This window comes from Stegostoma tigrinum, chromosome 7, assembly GCF_030684315.1.
Source record: "Stegostoma tigrinum isolate sSteTig4 chromosome 7, sSteTig4.hap1, whole genome shotgun sequence".
Lineage (NCBI taxonomy): Eukaryota > Metazoa > Chordata > Chondrichthyes > Orectolobiformes > Stegostomatidae > Stegostoma > Stegostoma tigrinum.
In genome coordinates, this window is record NC_081360.1 from 36212777 (window position 1) to 36234569 (window position 21793).

General features: G+C 42.9%; 1 protein-coding gene across 5 annotated transcripts in view; it reads left to right on the plus strand.

Annotated features, from left to right (window-relative positions):
- The window catches only part of hibch (3-hydroxyisobutyryl-CoA hydrolase), a 119697-nt gene that overhangs the window by 24443 nt on the left and 73461 nt on the right, over window positions 1–21793 (plus strand). For all 5 annotated transcript variants that reach the window (XR_009445935.1, XM_048534306.2, XM_048534305.2 and 2 more), the window contains 2 exons: window positions 332–412; window positions 1040–1092. Coding sequence is in view for 4 of the 5 variants with exons in the window: in XM_048534306.2 (XP_048390263.1) it covers window positions 332–412; window positions 1040–1092 (134 nt within the window). In the remaining variant the exon portion in view is untranslated. The remainder of the gene's footprint in view (window positions 1–331; window positions 413–1039; window positions 1093–21793) is intronic.

Genomic DNA, 21793 nt, shown 5'->3' on the forward strand with positions numbered 1-21793 from the left:
CAGTAAGTGTTTATCCCAAGCCTCTCCTCCAGTTATAAAAGATATTCTGATCTTTCAGTATCGTATGTATATTCTTGTTCAATGAAACTTGGCTTCTGTACAGCTTCTCACATTAGTGGTGTTACAGAGCTTAATGAGGATGAAAATTGATCCAGCAGTCAGTGGTTTTGCAGTTTACCTACAACTGAGAGAGCTTAGAGATCCTTTATAATCTGTATTTTATGCTGCAAGACAGGATCTGAATGCCTTGACAAGATGAATGTCTTTTGTTTGTCATATCTCTTTTAATAAGTCCTTGATTTTTTGGCTGATTTTGCTGTTCCCTATTTAGCTGTTACAGAGGCAGGAAAAGTTGGAGACAGATTGGCAGAAGATTTCTTCAGGGAAGAGTATATTCTAAACAATGCAATTGGTAAGTAACTTGGAGCATCATAACTCTGCTGTTAGATTATCCTTAAAAACTGTTTATGCCACTTTCTCTATCACGATTCTCCTGGTCCTTTTACTACTTTGATCCCCTTGTCTTATTCCTGAGTTTTGAAACCAGATAACCTTTCTGTCACTTCTTTTGGTTCCTTGGAGGTATCCAACAGCATGAAATTAGTTATTTATTTTTAAAATTCTCCTCTTTTGTTCAGAGGTGAGACACAGATTTTCTTGACCATGGTTAAGTATCTGATCTAACCATTTACAGGATGGCAGGCACAAACCTGCCTGCATTTTCATGTTCTCAGGTGGATTCACGCAACTGCAACCCAACACACAGAACCAAGTTAAGTTTGTTCCTTCCACCCATCTAATCTTACTATAAATCTGGTATATTATCCGATCTCACCCCCACACGCTAATCCTTTTTCACTTGAAAATTACACTTGATCACAACTCCTGGAGCACAGTGTGAAATTGCCTGATACATAATTTTCTTTGATTTTATGTTTTAAATCTGAATTAAGTACTGCAGGAATCTTACTGTTGATTGCCAAAAACACCAACTTGATCAAATATTAGTAAATGTAAACAGTTAAAATGTTTTCTTTAGGAAACTGCCAGATTCCATATGTAGCCCTTATTAATGGAATAACAATGGGTGGGGTAAGTACTTTCTCTTCTTTCTTAGTTAGTTTGATATGTACTTCAAACGTCAAGCTTGTAGCCTGTCATGTGCTCAGATTTCTAAATATAAAGATGTTAAAACATAGAAACATGTTATTATCCTAAGCCAATACACACAATACCGGAGAAACTAGGCACGTCGGGTAGCGAGATTGTGGCACTGCAGGAGTCCCAGAATAGACATGATGTCTGCGGAATGGGAGGGAGAGTTGAAGTGGTTTGTGACTGGGAGATGTAATTGTTTATTGCGAACTGAGTGTAGATGTTCTGCAAAGTGATCCCCAAGCCTCTGCTTGGTTTCCCCGATGTAGAGGAGGCCGCAACAGGAACAGCGGATGCAGTATATAACATTAGCAGATGTGCAGGTGAACCTCTGCTTGATGTGGAAAGTCGTCTTGGTGCCTGGGAGGAGGTGTGGGGGCAGGTACAGCACTTCCTGCGGTTGCAGCATAAAGTGCCGAGTGGACAAGGGAGTCCTGGAGCGAGTGGTCCCTCGGGAAAGCAGATAAGGGTGGAGGGGAAGCATGTCTTTCCGGGCGATTCGGATTGCAGATGGCGGAAGTCTCGGAGAATGATTTGTTGGGTCCGGAGGTTGGTGGGGTGGTACGTGAGGATGAGGGGGATTCTTTTTTGGTTGTTATTGCGGGACTGGGTGTGAGGGATGAGTTGTGGGAAATGTGGGAGATGTGGTCGTGCTTGACCACTGAGGCGGGGCGGGGGGGGAAGTCCTTGAAAAACGAGGGCATCTGCGATGTATGGGAATGGAATGCCTCATCCTGGGAGCACATGCGGTGGAGGTGAAAGAATTGGGAATAGGGGTTGGCATTTTTCCAGGAAGGTGGGTGGGAGGAGGTGTATTCTAGATAGCAATGGGAGTCGGTGGGCTTAAAATGGAAATTGGTTTCTAGATGGTTGCCGGAGATGGAGACAGAGGTCCAGGAAGGGGAGAGAGATATTAGAGATGGTCCAGGTGAACTTAAGGTCGGGGTGGAAGATGTTGGTGAAGTGGATGAAGTGAAGTTCCTCGTGGGAACAAGAGGCAATGCCGATACAGTCATCAATGTAACGGAGGAAGAGGTGGGGTTTAGGGCCACTGTAGGTACGGAAGAGGGATTATTCCACGTAAGTAACCTACAAAGAGGCAGGCATAGCTTGGGCCCATGCACGTACTCGTGGCCACCCCCTTTGTCTGTTGGAAGTGGGAGGTGTTGAAAGAGAAGTTGTTGAGGGTGAGTGCGAGTTCAGCTAGGCGGATGAGGGGTGTCAGTGGAGGGGGACTGTTTGGGCCTGTGGGACAGAAGAAGCGGAGGGCCTTTAGGCCATCTGCATGGGGAATGCAGGTGTATAGGGACTGGTTGTCCACGGTAATGATGAGGTGTTGGGGACCGGGGAATTGGAAGTTCTGGAGGAGGTGGAGGGTGTGGGTGGTGTCACGGACGTAGGTAGGGAGTTCCTGGACCAAGGGGTGAAAATGGAGTCCAGATAGGTGGAGATAGGTTTGGTGGGGCAGGAGCAGGCGGAGACCATGGTTCGACCAGTTCAGCCAGGATTGTGGATTTTGGGAAGGATATAGAAGCGGGCGGTGCCGGGTTGGGGAACGATGAGGTTGGAGGCTGTGGGTGGGAGGTCACCGAAAGTGATGAGGTTGCGGATAGTTTGGGAGGTGATGGTTTGGTTGTTGGGGTGAGGTCATGATCTAGGAGGTGGTATCGGAGAGTTGGCGTCTGGCCTCGGCGAAGTCGAGGTCACTGTGGCATATTACAACTGCACCTCCCTTGTTCGTGGGTTTTATGGTGAGGTCGGGATTGGAGTGGAGGGCTGCATCTTCTGTCGGGGGAGAGGTTGGAGTGGATGAGAGGGGTGGAAAGGTCGAGGAGATTGATGTCATGATGGCAGTTGGAGATGAAGAGGTCGAGGGAGGGTAGGAGGCCTTGGGGTGGTGCCCAGGAGGAGGGAATGTGTTGGAGGCGAGAGAAGGGGTCAGTAGAAGGAGGGTTAGGCTCACAGTTGAAGAAGTAAGCACAGAGGTGGAAGCAGCGGAAAAACTGCGCAATGTCCAAATGTGACTGGTATTCGTTGATGTTTGGTGGAGGGGAACAAAGGTAAGCCCTTCACTGACGACAGACTGTTTGTTCTCAGTAAGGGGGATGTCTGGGGGTGTGGCGAAGACTAGGCAGGGCTGGGTGCTGCTGTCTCCTCTGGAACTGCTGACTGTGGAGGCGGTGGGTGGATCGACATCGGCATTGGTGGTGGGCGGTGTTGCTTTGGCGGTGTGCGGAGCACCATCGGCGGTGGACAGAGCGAGGTAGGAGGCGGCAGCAGTGGTGATGGTTGGCGCGTCCTCGGTGTCTGTGGGGTTGGGTTAACTCCCCAGGTCCTGATGGGATTTATCCCAGGATACTAAGGGAGGCATGTAAAGAGATTGTTGGGGCCTTGACAGAGATCTTTGCCTTTGGCTGAAGATGATACAAAGTTCTAGAAGACTAAAGAATAGCCAGTATTATTCCTTTGTTTAAAAACAGCAACAGGGATAATCCAGGAAATTATAGGCTGGTGAGTCTTGCTAATGGACTTATTAGAGTGGTGATGGTAACGAGTTCAGCCAGCTGGAATGACAGAATATGAGTTCCCTGATTGGGGCCGTTAATCTGGTCCAATCAGGAAGCCCTGGCTGACACAAAAAGTTTGAGGGTCAGGGATTAGATTAAGATTAGATTCCCTACATACTGAACTCTGATGGCTGACTCTGTATGAGGCAGTACCATAGTCAAGGATGGTGGGTCTCTAGAATTATTTGATTTCAGTATTGCCAGCATGGTTTTGTGCAGGCGAGGTCTTGTCCCATAAATTTGGGTTTTTGAGGAAATGTTGACTGTTATTGAGGGTAGGGCAATGGATATTGATTACATGGATGTTACTAAAACATTTGACAAGGGCCTTCATGGTATTCTTGTCCAGAAGATTAAGACACACAGAATCCACAGTGAGTTAGCAAGTTGGATACAAAATTGGCTTGTTCATAGAAGACAGAATGTTGTTCTGGAGAAGTGTCTTCTGACTGAAAACCTGTGACCAGTGGTATTTTCCCAGGATCAGTGCTGTGACCTTTGTTGTTTTGTAGCAGATATAAATGATTTGAGAGAAAATGGAGTTGGTCTGACCAGCAAGTTTGTACATGTCATGAAAATTGGTGAAGTTGTGAATAGTGAGGGGGTCGTCTAAGGATAGAGCAGAATGTTAGATCAGTTGGAGAGTTAGGTGGAGTAATAGCAGGAGTTTAATCCAGACAAGTGTATGACTTGATGCATTTTGGAAGGCCAAATGCAATAGCAAAGTATACAGTAACTGGCAGGACTCTTAGGAGCATTGATATACAGAGCGATCTTGGGATCCAAGCTCCCTGAAAATTGTAACACAAGTGGATAAAGTAGTAAAGAAAGCTCATTGTGCCTTCATCAGTCAGGGCATTAAGAATAATAGTCAGCCAATCATGTTGCAGCTCTATAAAACTTTTTAATTAGACCACATTTGGATTGCTACATAATAGGAAGAATGAGGAGGGTTAGAGTGGGTGCAAAAGAGGATGTTGTGTGCATTGAAGTGCATTAGTGTAAGGACAGGTTGGGCAAACTTGGATTGTTTTGCTTAAGCATCAGAGGCTGAGGGGAGACCTGACAGAAGCATGTAAAACTATGAGAGGCATGGATATGGTGGATAGTTGGGAGTCTTTTTTCCAGGATGGAAATACCAAATACTTGGGAACATAGGTTTAAGATTTGGGCGAATATTTAAAGGAGATATGCGAGTCAAGATTCACTTTACACAGAGAGGGAGATAGGTGCTGGGAGAGATGGTAGAAACGGATATGATAGCAATATTTAATAAGATTTAGACAGATGCATTTACTGGCAGCGAATAAAGGGATATGGACCGTGTACAGGCAGATGTGTTCAGTTTTGACATCATGGCCACTGCAGATGTGGTGGCCTGAAGGACTTGTACCTGTGCAGTACAGTTTTGTGTTCTAAACAAACACAAACAAGATACGGCTGTCGAAGTGATGAGAGGTGAGAAAAGAAAATGTAAGCAAAATAAAGAACAGACATCATGTGCTCAGGTTGTGAGGTTGTGGAATTCAATGTTGAGTTCTAAGGTTGTAAAGTACCTAAGTGGAAAATGAGGTGTTGTTATTTGAACTGGCATTGTGCTTCATTTGAATATTGCAGAGGCCCCAGAATTGTTAGCATGAATCAAAGGTGCTTTGTTGAAAAAGCAGGCAACTGAACAGGTCAGGATCATTCATACAGATGGAGCGGAGGAGATCTACAAAGTGGTCACCCCAGTATTGTGTTGGGTCTTCCCAATGTACAGGAGACAACATTTGAGAGATTTCCGGCACCAGTATTCTTTTATTAAAAGCAAATAACCCAAACTCACTGGCTGTCCCTGTATTGTCTTATATTTTACATGTATATAGATTGTAAATGCGCTTTCAAGCATCCTTGCATCGTTCATCCTACTCTGCATATTTGTAATGAAAGGCAATGTTAAATAATTGTGCATTGGCAAAAGAAAATGTGTTTGAGTTTTTCACGGCTCCTCTTCCACTCCCTGCTTTGTTATCCCTGGTGATTCCAAGAGTCTACTCCTGGCCACTTCGTATTTCACTCATCAATTTGCTGCCCCTGTCACCTGAAAACGTAGTGTCACTTTTAATATCCATACTCAACACCCAGCTCTACTTCAACACCACTTCTCTTGACTCCTCTGTTACATTGTCCAGTTGCTTATTTGACATTCAGTTCTGCATGAACCAAAATTTCCACCAATTAAATTTGTGGAAGATTGAGCCCAATACTTTCTAAATTTCATTTATCAACTTCTCGCCCCATCCCTCTGCTAGATAGCTTTTTGACGCTAAATCATAAGTCGTACTGTTCCTGACATTGATATTATACTTGATCCTGAGACAATTTTATGACCACGCATTCATGCCTTTATTAAGGCTGCCCATTGCCACGTTGAAAATATTGTGCAGTGTTGCCTGTGTTTCTGAAATGCTCATCATTCTTGTTACCTCTAGACTTGACTATCCCAGAGCACTCCTGCTTGGCTTCCTTCATTCTACCCTCTGTGAAGTTCAGATCATAAGTCTGCCTCCTGTACTCCCAGTCAACAGCAAGTCTAGTTTTACCTCTTCTCCTTGTATTTGCTGACTTGCGTTGGATCCCAGTCAACCACTCCTTGATTTTAAAATATTTGCCTGTGGTTTTAAAATTCCTCCAGGCCTCACTCCTCTCGGTCTGTGCAATTGTATTCAGCCAAGCAACTCTCCAAAATATCTCCTCCATTTATTTTGGCCACTCGGGCATCCATAGTTTTCATAAGGAACAGGAGTGGAATTAGCCATTCACCCCGTCGAGCCTCTTCAACTGTTTGATAAGATCTCTGCCTTCAGGTATCTATGGCCTAATAACTGCATTTGCTTCATAAGCCCCTCTATTCATTTTTTTTTCCTCTTTCAACCTTTATAAATGTCCCTTAAAACCTACCTTTTTGAATCAAACTTCTGGTCTTTGGTCCTGACGTTTTCCTCATTTAGTTTAGTGCCGAATCTTATTTGATTTCTAAAGTGCTTCACAATGTTTGGACCTTAAAGGCATTGTTGTGAATAACATGTTGTTACTGTTATCTTGAATCTAACACAGTGATGGACCTTTAATAACCAGCAGGTGGAGATATTGGGTAATTTTAGAGAAAATTTAGAACTGTATATTATGGACCTTCAGCCCACTATGTCTGTGCTGATCATGATGCCATTCTTAACAAATCCCATCTGCTGGCATTGTCCTTTGAACTAAGTTTCTCAAAGTGTGGGTGTTATGTTCAAAGTGGAACCAAGACTAGAGGAAAAATAGACACCAGCACCAGTTCATGTATTCCGTACTGTAGGTTTGGGATTATTGGGACAAAGAACTGTTTACTTTCAGCATTTATCTGCACATTCTAGTGATCCTCAAGAAAATAACTGCAGATAAGTCCTCCTGTCGAGTTGCCAATGTTAAGTTATTTTGATTTGGTGTTGTTTGCACCAGGTCTGGAAATGTTGTTCATTGTGCAGATGCAATGTGGAATCACATGACCAGATTGGTGACATCTTTCAGCAGCTTTCGTTCCTAGCTGACCCTTTTGGTTGTTGCCAACCTTCCCTTCTGGTCACTTCTCCCATTCTCTGACCTTCACCCATGCTGATCCTTCAGCAGGAAGGGCCAGAGACTATATTTGATGAGTGGGAATCCAGGGAGAATGATTGGCAGTAAGGTGAAGAAATGTGGAGTAGGAAGGGGAAGTGAGTAGGAAGAGTTAGCATAGTTCTTTTATATTCTAAAATTTATTTTTGTTTTACAAGTATAGTAACGTAACACTGTACAGTGCTTAAACTGTTTGGGCATGTTGTTTCATTCTGGCAGGAACTTAGATAATTAATGGTTGTAATGGGAAAATCTGATCTACTTAATGTTGTTTCATTTAAAATTGCACTCATTAGAAATGCAACCACAAATTGTTCAGTGAAGATTTACTGAGTTAGAGCAGAATTTAAAAGTTGAACTTTGAGGTATAAGTTAACAAGGTTTCAAAATAACCCGTTAGTTCATGTGATTGGAAAACTTTTATTTGCATTTTTAGTGTGTGTTTCTATGGTCATGCAAATCAAAAACATTCCAAGTTTGATATTTTAACTAAGGTCCAGAGATTTCAAAGGATGAAAAAAAATCATGCTTGATGATGTGGAAGCATTAATATTGAATCTTTTCTTTTTACAAAACTGCATAAGTTTCACAGGATTTGTGGTGGAAGTGGGTAAATTCAATTTTCTTATCATTCATCCTGAGTGCTTGGACTTCTTTTTATTTTTGAGTGTTTTTGCTCATCCCAACATGGCATTTTAAAATAATACCAACTTAATTCTATGGCAGCTCAAGAATCTGTACCAGGTCTATGAATTAGCAATTGTTTCTTGATTTCCTTAACTCTTAAGTTTTCTTCTCAATTTTTTTAACAAAACAACATTAGTATTTTGGAATTCCTGATGCATTTTTGATGTCTACTTGTTAAAGTTCTTAGCAGTTAGTCTGAACTGCGTAAAACTATTTTCATTTTCACATCGACCATTCCCATTACCTGTCTCATGATATGATTGTAATTCAGTGCAAATTAATCTCAATTTTGTTGGCCTTGCTTTTATTAGACGCTGAGTAGCATCTTGTAATTTTGGCTTCAAACCCTGTTTGCTATTTCATTTGATTCAAGCTGGATCTAAAGCCAAGTCCTCGAGTTGGAAACGCTGCATGCTAACACCTCTCATCAATAAATTCTCAGAACATAGTTATGCAGTTAGCAATGCAGAACTGTGCACCAATACAAGTTAGCAGAGTGAGAGCTCCGACATATTTCAGAGAGACTACTGGCTTCAGAAAACTACAGATTAATATGAAAAGGAATTTCTACTTCAGAGAAAACTTTGAGATCTTAATCCCATGTTTTGGTAGATCACATGTAAGAGTAACACAAAGTATTGTGTTTTTTTTAAAGTATACAGTAGATTTGAGCCAGTATTTAAAGTGAAATTAAACTCTAAGGTGAAAGAAGGCATGGTGGTGAAATAAATTAATATGGAACATTCTGTCTTTAGACTGCGGATACAAACTAAATACTATCATATGGAGATCTCTATCTTGGTTTTGCTATTAGAGATGAAGAAATGAGGCAAGGTACTTCTTTTCAAGTTATGAAGGAGATTGTGAATTACTCAATTTTATCTCTGAAGTTAATGATGTCTAGTGCTTGGATACTGATTGCTTGTCTGTTTAGTAGGTTAATTGTGCAGTATATGACTACGGACATAAAGTCAGACTTTTTTCCCCACCAAGAGCTTCACATAGTACAAATTGCAAAAAAAAGTCAATGTAATTAGCAATGAATATTTGAGACAAGATTTAACTTAAGTATGTGTTAAGTTATTTGTTTCATTCACAAGTCAGTTTTCAAGCTCCAATTTAAGACCATGATTAGTAAATGTTTAGGAAACACTGTCATTGACTTTTAAGAGATTTGCAACAAGGTTTCATTAGGTCATCAGATTTGTCATTTTCTGTATTTCTTATTTAGCGAGGAGGCTGTTTCTGTTGCCATAATAACCCTTTCTGCTTGCAAACGTGTTTTGCTTTGATCAGTTGAAAGTGAGTATTCATTCAAAAGATTAATTTAATAAAGAAAACCTACAATCACCAATAAATTACATTTAAAACCAAATGAAATATTAGGTGACGAAAGCAAAGTTGCTGAGGGAAAGGTCAGCAGGTCTGGCAGCATCTGTGCAGGAAGAAACAGAGGTAACGTTTTGGGTCCAGTGACCCTGAGGAAGGGTCATTGGACCCGAAACATTAACTCTGTTTTTTCCTTCACAAATGCTGCCAGACCTGCTGGCCTTTTCCCCAGCAACTTTGTTTTTGTTCTTGATTTACAGCATCTGCATTTCTTTCAGTTTTTATGAAATACTAGGTGAAATGACCAAAGTCTTGGTCAAAAATGTAGGTTTTAAAGTGTGTCTTAAAGAAGAAAAGCAAGGTTGAGAGAGTGTCCCAGAGATTAGGTCCTACACAACTCAAAACACAAGCACCAATGCTGCAGTGATTAAAGTTGGGCAAGCTGAAGAGACCAGAATTGGAGAAGCACAGAAATCCTGAGGGATTATAGGTCTAGAGTTGATTACAACAATAAGAGCAGTTAAGCTGCAGAAAGGTTTCAACACAAGGATAAGAATTTTAAAGACCCTGTTCCTTGATTGGAACCCAATGGTATCACCAAGTATAGGCAAGACGCATGACTGGATATGAGATAAGATGGGCAGTAGAGTCTTTGATGTCAAGTTTATAGAAAGTAAAGTGTGGGAATCCACTTAGAAGTTGTCAACAATACAAGAATAACTCTGTCAAAGGTAACAATATTTATGCTGTTTTTAATTGTGCATTTTTGTGTTGACTAGGATGGTTGTTTGCAATTGTTATTTACTAAATTCTTTGTATGTTCTTATTGATTGGCATCAACTTTGTTCCATTTACTGATTCCTACAAGGCTATTAATTTTGGTAATTGTTGAGAGCAAGAGATTTCTGGTGGGAAATGCAAGCTGATACCATCCTTGAATACTTCATGGAGATTTAAGACGTTCAAATTGGTCAGCCATGCTGATTCCATTAAGTGCAACAAGCAAATTAAGTTATTTCAAATTCCTGGCCACAAGATGTTTCTCATCATAGTTTATTTCATTGCATTTTAACAAAGTTTCATAATACAGAGCCATGGGAGATGGGGCTAATCCATTTTGTTTATGTAATACCAACATGGCTTTCCTCACGGCTCAATAGATTTTTGAAGAGTAGCAGAACTACAAACGCCAAGAAGGTCACAGGTTTGATCCCTGGCTGTGATAGCTGAAGGCAAAATTGGTAACAGCTGTGATTTTTTTTTAGTTGTTCCTTTTTTTTTTCTATTCCCTTCCAGTTGAATAGTTGACTGAGACTTACTGTCAAAACACAGATAAAGAATGGTATCTAGACAAGGTACTGGAGAGTGCTTGGTATCTTCAGGTTTTAGTAAATGATGTTACAAGGCTTGGACAAAAGTATTAAGAGAAATATCTATTAATCGAGGTGACCATAAAAGAGGGTGGGAAATAAGTGTTTATAGTAACACCTGTTTAGGCAGTTAATGCATCGAACTGTCAGAATGATGGATTGTGAGTAAAACAAAACGTGTTTGACTGTAATCCTTGATATCACTAGCTGCTTGTAGCTTTCAGCAATTCAGCATTTTTCAAATGCACAGGTGCTACTTTGCTTTGTATCTCACTTCAGCTGCCATTTTAAATTTTGTTGCAGCAGAACACAGCTGCGTAAGTACATGGTTTACGCATGCCAGGTTTTCACTTTAACTATGTGTATGAAATCTTTTAGCTTTGTGTCTCGTAATGCTTGACACAGATGTTTAAGCAAACTGTGAGCAGACAAAGTATGGAACTGTGCCTGAAGTAGTAGATGATATGGATAACTCAGCCATTTGATAACATATCCTGTCAGTGAGTGCAGTGTCCTGGAGAAAACTGTGAATGCAAAACCCCAAAATATTTTTATTTGTTAAAAAAGTGCATATTTATGTCATGCTATAATAAAGGTATATTGTTTTAAGTTTTAGCAGGTGCCCTTATCAAAATGCTTTGGGTCACAGAACATAAACTATCACAAATAGAAAGGCAGTCACTTCTGGTAATTTTCAGACCAGTTTACCGGCAGGAATTGGTTTTACAGTAATTGCATTTCTGTCCCAATTCATAACTTCTGAAGGATGATTTTTATCAACTACAATAGAAACTTTGATTCATCTTTGTTTTGATAACGTGATCTTATTTCATTAGATATCAGGGTGAGGTAACCTATTTAAAACATCCAATTTAACAGAAGTGAAGTTGTAATCAATGTTTCGCAGATAACGTTTGCTGCATTTTAACTTTCCTGTCTTACAGTTTGACTTATTTTCTTTATAAATTGCCATTCCCAATCAGATTGGATGAAATAATTCATGAATCAGTAATTTATACTGGAAGATTAATAGTTATGTATATAGAACTACCATGATGAAAACTTGAGACCCAACTGTACAAATTAACTGAGATAGATAGAATGAATAAAGTAGTTACTAAAGTAATCTTAAACTCAGTAATAAAGTAAATTCTCTTTAAAAGTGGAGAGTCAGTGCTGATTAACCTTCCAGGATTCTAAGGCTCTGACCTGCTCTTGAAATCACTTTTTTATGTGACTAGTCCAGTGGTGGTAACCCCTTTGTTGATAGTGGAAGATTCAGTTATGGTAACACCCATTGAATGTCAATGATGATTACAATTTGGTGATCATTGGTGTTGTCCATTGCCTAGCATTTGTGGGGTGTGAATCTTACTTGCCATTTTTCAGCCCAGACCTGAATATTGTGAATACAAGGTGTTGCTGCATTTGAACGTGAACTACTTGAGTCTGAAGAGTCGTGTGTGATGCTGAATGTTATGCAATCATCAGGAAATATCCTCACTTCTGATTTTATGAATAAGAAAGGATCATTGTTGAGGCAGCTGAAGATGGCTGGGCCAAGGACACTACCCTAAGGAACATCTGCAGAGATGTCCTGGAGCTGAGTTGACTGACCTCCAAAAACCATAATCATCCTCCTATGTTCCAGGTATGACTACAACCTGCAAAGACTATTCCCGCCAATTCTAATATTGCTAGGGCCCTTTTGATGCTATATTTGGGCAAATGTAACCTTGTTGTCAAGAGCTGTTACTCTCTCTCACATCTGGAATTCAGCTCTTTTGTCCATGTTTGAACCAAGGCTGTAATAAGGTCAAGAGCTGAGTGTACCTAGTGGAACTGAAATTAGGAGTCTTTGAGCAGGTTGATGCTAAACAGGTGTACAGCCTTATAACAGCATTATTGACAACACCTTTATTTTTCTGATGATTGCAAGTAGACTAATGGGACAGTAATTGGCTGGGTTGGATTTTGCCTGCTTTTTGTGCACTGGACATAGCTAGGCCATATTCCACATTGTCATGTAGATGCCAGTGTTGTAACTGTACTGGCGTAGCTTGCCTAGGGGTGAGGCATATGGAGTGCAAATCTTCAGCTCTATTGATTTTCCATTGTCAGGGGCCATATCCTTTCTAGAATGCAGTGCGCCCAATTCTTTCTTGATATTGAATTGGCTAAAGACTGGTATCTGTGATGCTGGGGACCTCTGGAAGAGTTCAAGATGGATCACCTGCTTGGCACTTCTGGTTTAAGATTATTGCAAATGCATCAGCTTTAACTTTTACACTGATGTTTTGTGCTCTTACATCATTAAGTGAGGATATTTGTGGAGCCTCTTCCTCCAGTGAGTTGTTGAATTGTCCTCCACCTTTCACAACTTGATGTGGCAGGACTGCAGATCTCAGATTTGATCAGTTGTGGGATTACTTGGCTCTGTCTATCACTTGCTGCTTATGTTGTTGCCTTGCAAGGTAACTTCACCAGCTTGACACCTCATTTTTTGGTGTTGCTCCGATCATACCCTCCTGCATTGTCCATCAAACCAGATTTGATCCCTGGCTTGATGGTAGTGACAAGTGAGGGGTATTTGTTGCAGATTTTGCTGGAATGGATACTCAGCCTTGAATTGCTGGATCTGTTTGAAGTCTGTCCCATTTAGCATAGTGGGTATCCAGCACAATGGAGGATATTCTCAGTGTGAAGGCAGGATCACACCTTCACAAGAGCTGAGCAGTGGTCACTCTAACTGATGTTGCCCAGGACAAATGCATCTGCAGTAAGCAGATTGATGAGGATGAAGTGGATTATGTTATCTCTCTTTCTGGTTCCTTCACCACCTACTGCAGACCTTTGCATAGTTTTGCAGCTATGACCTTTAGGACCTGACCAGCTCTATCAGTAGTGCTGCTGCATTGAAATCTCCCACCCAGAGTATATTCTGCATTTTTGCCATCCTCAGTGCTTTCCTCCAAGTTTGCTGTATATGGAGGAACACTGAACCATCAGCTGAGGGAGGATGTTACGTGATAATCAAGAAATCTCCTAGCCCATGTGTAACGTGTTGCCTTGAAAGTTAATGGGGTCTGGACTCAATGTTGAGGACTCACAGGGCAATTCCGTCCAGACTATATAACACTGTGCTGCCACCTCTGCTAGGTCTGTTCTGCTGGTGGGACAGGATATATCCAGGCATTGTGACGGTGATGTCTGGCACATTTTCTGTAAGGTATTGTCTGGTCTGTCTTTAAAGTAATTTAGACAACTCCAACCAGAATATTGTGAATGAATTTTCCCAGGTGCCCCACAATACTGCAGTGGTCAAATAAATATGAACGCAAGCCGGTACCAAAGCAAATTACCCCACTTTATTAGGAACAAAGCTATGATAATCTTTAATACTCAACAAAACATCTCTCTACCTATTTGGCCCCTTGAGGTTACAATACTTGTCGAGTCTCCTGTAGATTTACGCAATCAATGTCTCTGTAGCTTTGTCTCTGGGTCTGCAAAGCTGCATTCTTTCTCTCTCACACTCACACTCTCTCTTGCGCCGCGCCCCCCCCCCCCCCCCTATCATGCTGGACTCCTCGGAAGGCCGTCAGAGATTTCAATAGCAGTTCTAAGAAGAATTTGCAGATAAACCTGTTTTTATAACTATTAGGTGGTTTTCTGGAACTTTGTTGTTCTTTCAAATAAAGAGTCAGTCGTTTAGATGGCATGTTTTGTGTAGCAGGACCCGGTGCCTTTCTGTCTGGGCTCTCCCTCATTTAGTGGATAAGTTGGCGTATGTCTGTCAGGAATGAATGTTGCCTTTTACAAAACGCTAATATCCTTAGCACCTGGCTGCTGTGTTTGAACTCTGTCTGGCATGTGGGGTTTGTGATTTCAGAGTTTTGGATGGCTAATGTCCTCAACATCCCTTGCTGTTTGGTCAAGTTAGCAATCTCTCTGTATTTTAGCAACCAGGAGGCTGCTACAATATGATTCCATGCATACGATGAAATCAGGCTGTTGGTTGACTAGCCTGTGAGATAGCACTTCCAATTTGGCACTAACCCCCCCCCCCCCCCCCCCGACGTCCATAAGGAAGATTCTGCAACATTGACAGAGCTGTTTTAGCTAATGTCCTTTCACGTGCCAAGGTCAATGCCATTTGGGCTGTCCAGTTGCATTTCTCTTTTGAGACTTTGTCATGATTGTTACAACTTGCTGGCCATTTCAGAGGGCGGTTAAAAATCATTGCTGTGAGTCTCAAATCATGTGTTGGCCAGACCAAGTACAAGAGAACAAATATGGTTTCTCCAACATTTTTAGATGCTTCCAGATCTTTTAATTGAATTCAGTTTTCACTATCTCCCATGTGAGATTCAAATCTTGGTCCCCAGTGCATTGCCTGGGACTCTGGATTAATATGCTAGTGGTGATACCATTAGGATATTGCTTCGTTTTCATGGCTTACTGTGTGCAGTGGCACTCATTCCCCTATTGCCCAGTCTGTTCTGCTGTTGCCAGTTTGCAGAGCAGTGCCCGTTCTACTACTGCGCGGTTGCAGAGTGGTGCACATTCCCTGGCTTATGTCTCTGCTTACGAGTATACCTTGCAGCGCGATGCATTTTGCAAAGATGTAATCTGCTTACTGATCCCTAGTTAGGCTTCTGCCAGTTCCTCATGGTTCGTGATCAGATGATGGCTTTGTTTCAAACACAGACAGAAGCGTTTGAATGCTAGGGTTGAGGTGAATGTAACTGCTCCTGACATTAAGGTGGTATTTTACTGAATATCACATCAAGTAGCAGCAAAACTGCGATTCTAGTGGGAAAACATTCTGCTGGTTGGCCTTATAGCTAGCACAAAGCAAGATGGTTCTGATTGAGGGAGGTCACTCATCTCGGTCTCTGGGCATCACATTGCTAGGATGGACGTGTCTCCATGCTGACATTTCTTCCCCAGTGCATCTCAGTGCTGGCTTGGGAGGCAGTGCCCTGATACCAGTCTGACCTCAGCAGTGTGAAAAATGGTGGTTGTGTACAGCTGCTTAAGAGGTCAGATTGCAATGTTGGAAAATGGCCCTGTCCCCAAACCTTGCTGCAACCACAATTCAGCTCAAAGGCTCATCAAAATGGCATCACCTCTGACACCTAGTGATTTGTTGTCCTATATTCCAGTGGAATGCAAGCCCAAATTTGGCACCTAAATTGACATGTAGGTCTTGATTTTTATTTCTTCTTCCTCATGGGATGTAAGCATTGCTGACTAACCAGCATCTACTACCCAACTCTAATTTGCCTGGTGACGGTGGTGGCAAGCTTCCTTGCACCACTATAATCCATGTGGCATCGGAACACCCAAAGTGCAGTGAGCCTGGAAATTCCAAGATGTTGACAAAATGACAATGAAGGACCCATAATTTACTTGCGAGTCAGGATGATGTATGGCTTGTAGAGAAACTTATAAGTTGGTAGCATTCCCATGTATCAGCTTCCTTTTTTCATGGTCAGACTTGGAAGATGCTTAAAAAAAGGAATTGTAGTGCATTACAGCCCATCTTGTAGAAAGTGCCCACTGCTGCCACAATGCTTTGGTTGTGAAAAGAGTAAATATTTGAATGGTGGATGGGTGACAGTGAAATGGGATACTTTCCCCTAGATATTGTCGGACATGGAGTTTTATTGACAGCTACACCTACCCGGGAAAGTGAAGCATTTTCCATCACACTCCAACTTCATCCCGAAGGATAGTGGATGAGCATTGGGGAGACAGAATTTGACTTAATCTCCAAATTAAAACTGAAAGAACTGCGGATGCTGAGTTACTCACCACAGAATTCCTAGCCTCTGACCTGCTTTTGTGGCCAATTATTAATATAATTGGTCCAGTTCAGATTCTGCTCAATAATATTGTGTCAAGGCATTAACTACGCTTGAGTAACCCTGTACAGTGTCACAGACGTACTCCTCACTGGGCATAAGTAGCAGTGTGGATTTTTAAGACAGAAAATAAAGAAGCGCATGCAGAGCAGACAGCAGTCTGAAGTTGTCTTAGAGATAATGGAGTGGTGTTTTGACAGTTGAACATTAAGATGACAGCTTCGTATACCTTTGAGTGCCGTGGATTGGAATATTTAGTCTCAATATGTAATAAAACGGTGTTATAAAGAAGCCCAGACCTGAAGACGCTCTTAACCTTGACTAGTTCTTGACCAGAGATAATGGGAACTGCAGATGCTGGAGAATCCAAGATAACAAAGTGTGAAGCTGGATGAACACAGCAGGCCAAGCAGCATCTCAGGAGCACAAAAGCTGACGTTTCGGGCCTAGACCCTTCTTCAGAGAGGGGGATGGGGAGAGGGTTCTGAAAGGAATGAGAGAGGGGGAGGCAGACCGAAGATGGATGGAGGAGAAGATAGGTGGAGAGGAGAGGATAGGCCAGTCCAGGGAGGACGGACAGGTCAAGGAGGTGGGATGAGGTTGGTAGGTGGGAAACCTCTTCCCCCGCAGAAAGGGCACCCCTCCGCTCCCTCTGCTCCAAACCCAACCTCACCATCAAACCCGCAGACAAGGGAGGCGCAGTGGTAATATGGCGCACTGACCTCTACATCGCCGAGGCCAAACGCCAACTCTCTGACACCACCTCCTACCGCCCCCTTGATCATGACCCCACCCCCCGAGCACCAAACCATCATCTCCAATACCATCCATGACATCATCACCTCAGGTGACCTCACACCCACAGCCTCCAACCTCATTGTTCCCCAACCCCGCACTGCCCGTTTCTATCTCCTTCCCAAAATCCACAGACCTGGCTGCCCAGGCTGACCTATTGTCTCTGCCTTCTCCTGCCCCACCGAACCCATCTCCACCTATCTGGACTCCATTTTCTCCCCCTTGGTCCAGGAACTCCCCACCTACATCCATGACACCACCCACGCCCTCCACCTCCTCCAGAACTTCCAAATCCCTAGCCCCTAACACTTCATTTTCACCATGGATGTCCAACCTGCATTCCTCATGCAGATGGCCTTAAGGCCCTCCACTTCTTCCTCCTCCCACAGGCCCGACCAGTCCCCCTCCACCGACACCCTCATTTGCCTAGCCGAGCTCGTCCACACCCTCAACAACTTCTCTTTCGATTCCTCCCACTTCCTACAGACAAAGTGGGTGGCCATGGGTACCCGCATGGGCCCAAGCTATGCCTGCCTCTTTGTAGGTTACGTGAAACAGTCCCTCTTCCGCACCTACACTGGCACCAAACCCCACCTCTTCCTCTGTTACATTGATGACTGTATTGCTGCCTCCCAAGAGGAGCTCGAACAGTTCACCCACTTCACCCACACCTTACACCAACCTCAGGTTCACCTGGACCATGTCCAACACATCCCTCACCTTCCTGGACTTCACTGTCTCCATCTCAGGCAACCAGCGAGAAACTGATGTCCACTTCAAGCCCACCGACTCCCACAGCTACCTAGAATACACCACCTCCCACCCACCCCCCCACCCCCACAAAAACTCCATCCCCTATTCCCAATTCCTTTGCTTCCGCCGCATCTGCTCCCAGGATGAGGCATTCCACTCCCGCACATCCCAGATGCCCGCATTCTTCAAGGACCACAACATCCCCCCCGCAGTGGTCGTGGATGCCCTGGACTGTGTCTCCTGCATTTCCCACAACACATCCCTCACACCCCGCCCCTGCAATAACTGCCCCAAGCGAATCCCCCTCATCCTACATACCACTCCACCAACCTCCGGATACAATGCATCATCCTCTGACACTTCCGCCATCTACAATCCGAACCCACCACTCAAGACATTTTTCCATCTCCACCCTTGTCTGCCTTCCGGAGAGACCACTCTCTCCGTGACTCCCTTGTTTGCTCCACACTCCCCTCCAACCCCACCGCACCTGGCACCTTCCCCTGCAACCGCAGGAAGTGCTATACTTGCCCTCACACCTCCTCCCTCATCCCCATCCCAGGCCCTAAGATGACTTTCCATATTAAGCAGATGTTTACCTGCACTTCTGCCAATGTAGTATACTGTATCCACTGTACCAGGTGCGGCTTCCTCTACATGGGGACTGCTTTGCAGAACACCTCCGCTTGGTTCGCAATAAAGAACTGCATCTCCCAGTCGCGAACCATTTCAACTCCCCCCTCCCATTCTTTAAATGACATGTCCATCATGGGCCTCCTGCAGTGCCACAATGATGTCACCTGCAGGTTGCAGGAACAGCAACTCATATTCTGCTTGGGAACCCTGCAGCCCAATGGTATCAATGTGGACTTCACAAACTTCAAAATCTCCCCCTCCCCCACTGCATCCCAGAACCAGCCCAGCTTGTCCCCCCCACCCACCGCATCACAAAACCAGCCCAGCTTGTCCCTGTCTCCCTAATCTGTTCTTCCTCTCACCTATACCCTCCTCCCACCTCAAATCTGCACCTCCATTTCCCACCTACCAACCTCATCCCACCTCCTTGACCTGTCCGTCCTCCCCGGACTGACCAATCCCCTCCCGACCTCCCCACCTATACTCTCTTCTCCACCTACCTTCTCCTCTATCCATCTTCGGTCCGCCTCCCCCTCTCTCCCTATTTATTCCAGTTCCCTCTCCCCATCCCCCTCTCTGATGAAGGGTCTGGGCCCGAAACATCAGCTTTTGTGCTCCTGAGATGCTGCTTGGCCTGCTGTGTTCATCCAGCTTCACACTTTGTTCTCTAGTTCTTGACCAGTCTGTCTGGAAGCAAACTCATGGATGTGAACATAAAACCCATACAGTAAAACATAGTAATCCACAGGATGTTGTTAGTGGAGGATTGAATGATAGTGATGCCATTGAACATCAAGGGGCAATAGTTTGACCTTCTCCAACAAGGAGATTCTTTGACTGGTTCCTTGCCCAAGCCTTGGTGTGGCCCAGGTCTTGTTGCATGTGGACGTGAACTGCCTCAGTATCTGAGGAGTCGAGGGTGGTGTTGAACATTATGCAGTCATCAGTGAACATCTCCACTTCTGAGATCATGATGGAGAGAAGGTCATTAAAACAGCAGAAGATGCTTGAGTGTTGGACAATATCCTGAGGAAATAGGGCTGTTGTCATGCAGTGGTAGTGTCCCCACATCTCAACCAGAGGGTCCAGTTTCAAGTCTCCCATGCTTCAGCTGTGTGTAATAATGGCTCTGAGTGGGTTGAGTGGAAAATTACCCTGAGGAATTAGGATTCTTACAATAGTTTGGCAGTGTTCCTAGACCTGGATCAGAAGTCTTGGGTTCAAGTCCCATCTGCTCAGGAAGCATGTCGTAATTCTTCTGAACAAGTTGATTTAAAAAATATCTAATATCTACCCCGAGGAACTAGGGGTCTTGTGACACAGTGGTAGTGGCCTACCTGTGGGCTACAAGACGTAGATTCAAGTCCTACTTGCTCCAGACATCTGTTGTAATATCACTGAACAGGTTGATTACAAAATATTTAACCAGAGGAACTCCTGCAGTGCTGTCCTTTAACTTGGATAATTGATCTCCAACAACCAGTACCGTTTTCTTTGCTGCTAAGTATAACTCCAAACAGTGCAGAGTTTTCCCCTGATTCACATTGACTCCAGATTTGCTAAGGCTTCTTTGCCATGTTTGATTAAATACTGCTTTGACTTCAAGTACTCTCACCTGATCTCTAGACTTCAATTCTTCTATCCATGTATGAATTCATGAGTGTGCTACCATACCTGCATGTATGGTCATGTTGCATGCCTCAGCATAAGGAATGTAACTTTCAAATTGCATTGTATTCCTGAATTTGTTGCAAATGCCTTGTTGACTTCAGGTTCATAGTGTGGTCAACTTGATTAAAAACTTGTGGCAGCTAAAGTATCGTGGTATTGTAGCACACCAGCTGTTGATGTTTTCAGAAAATAGATTTTGAGGTGTTGTTGCATCGAATGCAATCAGGATCATTGACTGAAACCTGAAAAAAAGAGTTGGTACAGTTCACAAGGCTGGTTTGAGGAATTACCCATATCAATTTTCAGATTACAGAAGCTTGTCAGAAATCCATTGTAGCTTGGAACCAACATTTTGGAAATTGTGAATGGGATTCTCAGACAAGTCAACTTTTCCAATTTTCTGATCATGTTTGTGTTTCTTAATTAATTAAATTAGTGCTCCTTATTTATGTTTTGACTAGACTATACATGAGCTTTCTTTTTTGTTCATTTGTTGTACTTAAGTATTTTTGTGTTGAGCATGCACATCATCACCATCACCGTGGTTTTCAGTTATATGATTGTTAATCATGTAAACTGTGTGGAAAATTACCCATCCCAGTAAACTTGTTGGTATTCTCCAAGCGTAGTTTGGGTAAATATCTAGCCTAGAAGATAGATGTCCTGTTTGGTCTTTGCTGTTATCTACAATGCGACATCAACTTGCATTTAAATTAGATGTTTGTCCTAGGGAAAATAATGTGTGAAGAGCTTCAGATGAAAAAGGAGAAGAGATTCAAGTCAGCGGGGCTCTTTTAGCTATCTTGTTTTATTACTTTCTGGGAGGAAGTGACTCTTAATGTCTCCCTGATTATTCTGAAGTAATCACTGTGTTTAAAAGTCTTTAAATGGATAATTTAAAACTGAATGAAAATAGAGACCTCTGCAAGTAGATGATGCAATGCAGAAAGAAAAACTGATGGAACTGCTTACGTTTCTAATGTAACCTGATCTTGACTGCAATTCTGATTAATGATGCATATCTTGAAAGTGTTTCATCATTATCTGTAATCAAGTTACTGCTTTGAACATTTGCAAAGCTCGTACACAACAGATGCTTCTTGTATTTTTGCAGATAATCTTGCATGTTTTATCAGTTTCAAAGTCTGATGCATTATTTTCTGATATCCTTCTGGTCTGAATTATATTCTTTTGCTTCATTTGGTAGTGCTATTCCAATTGTTATGACACAGGAGCAAAGCTCACTTGAATCAATATTTTTGATGCTGAAGTTCTTTTTAAAAGTAAGCTGTAACTAATTCACTGTGTCAGTACTACG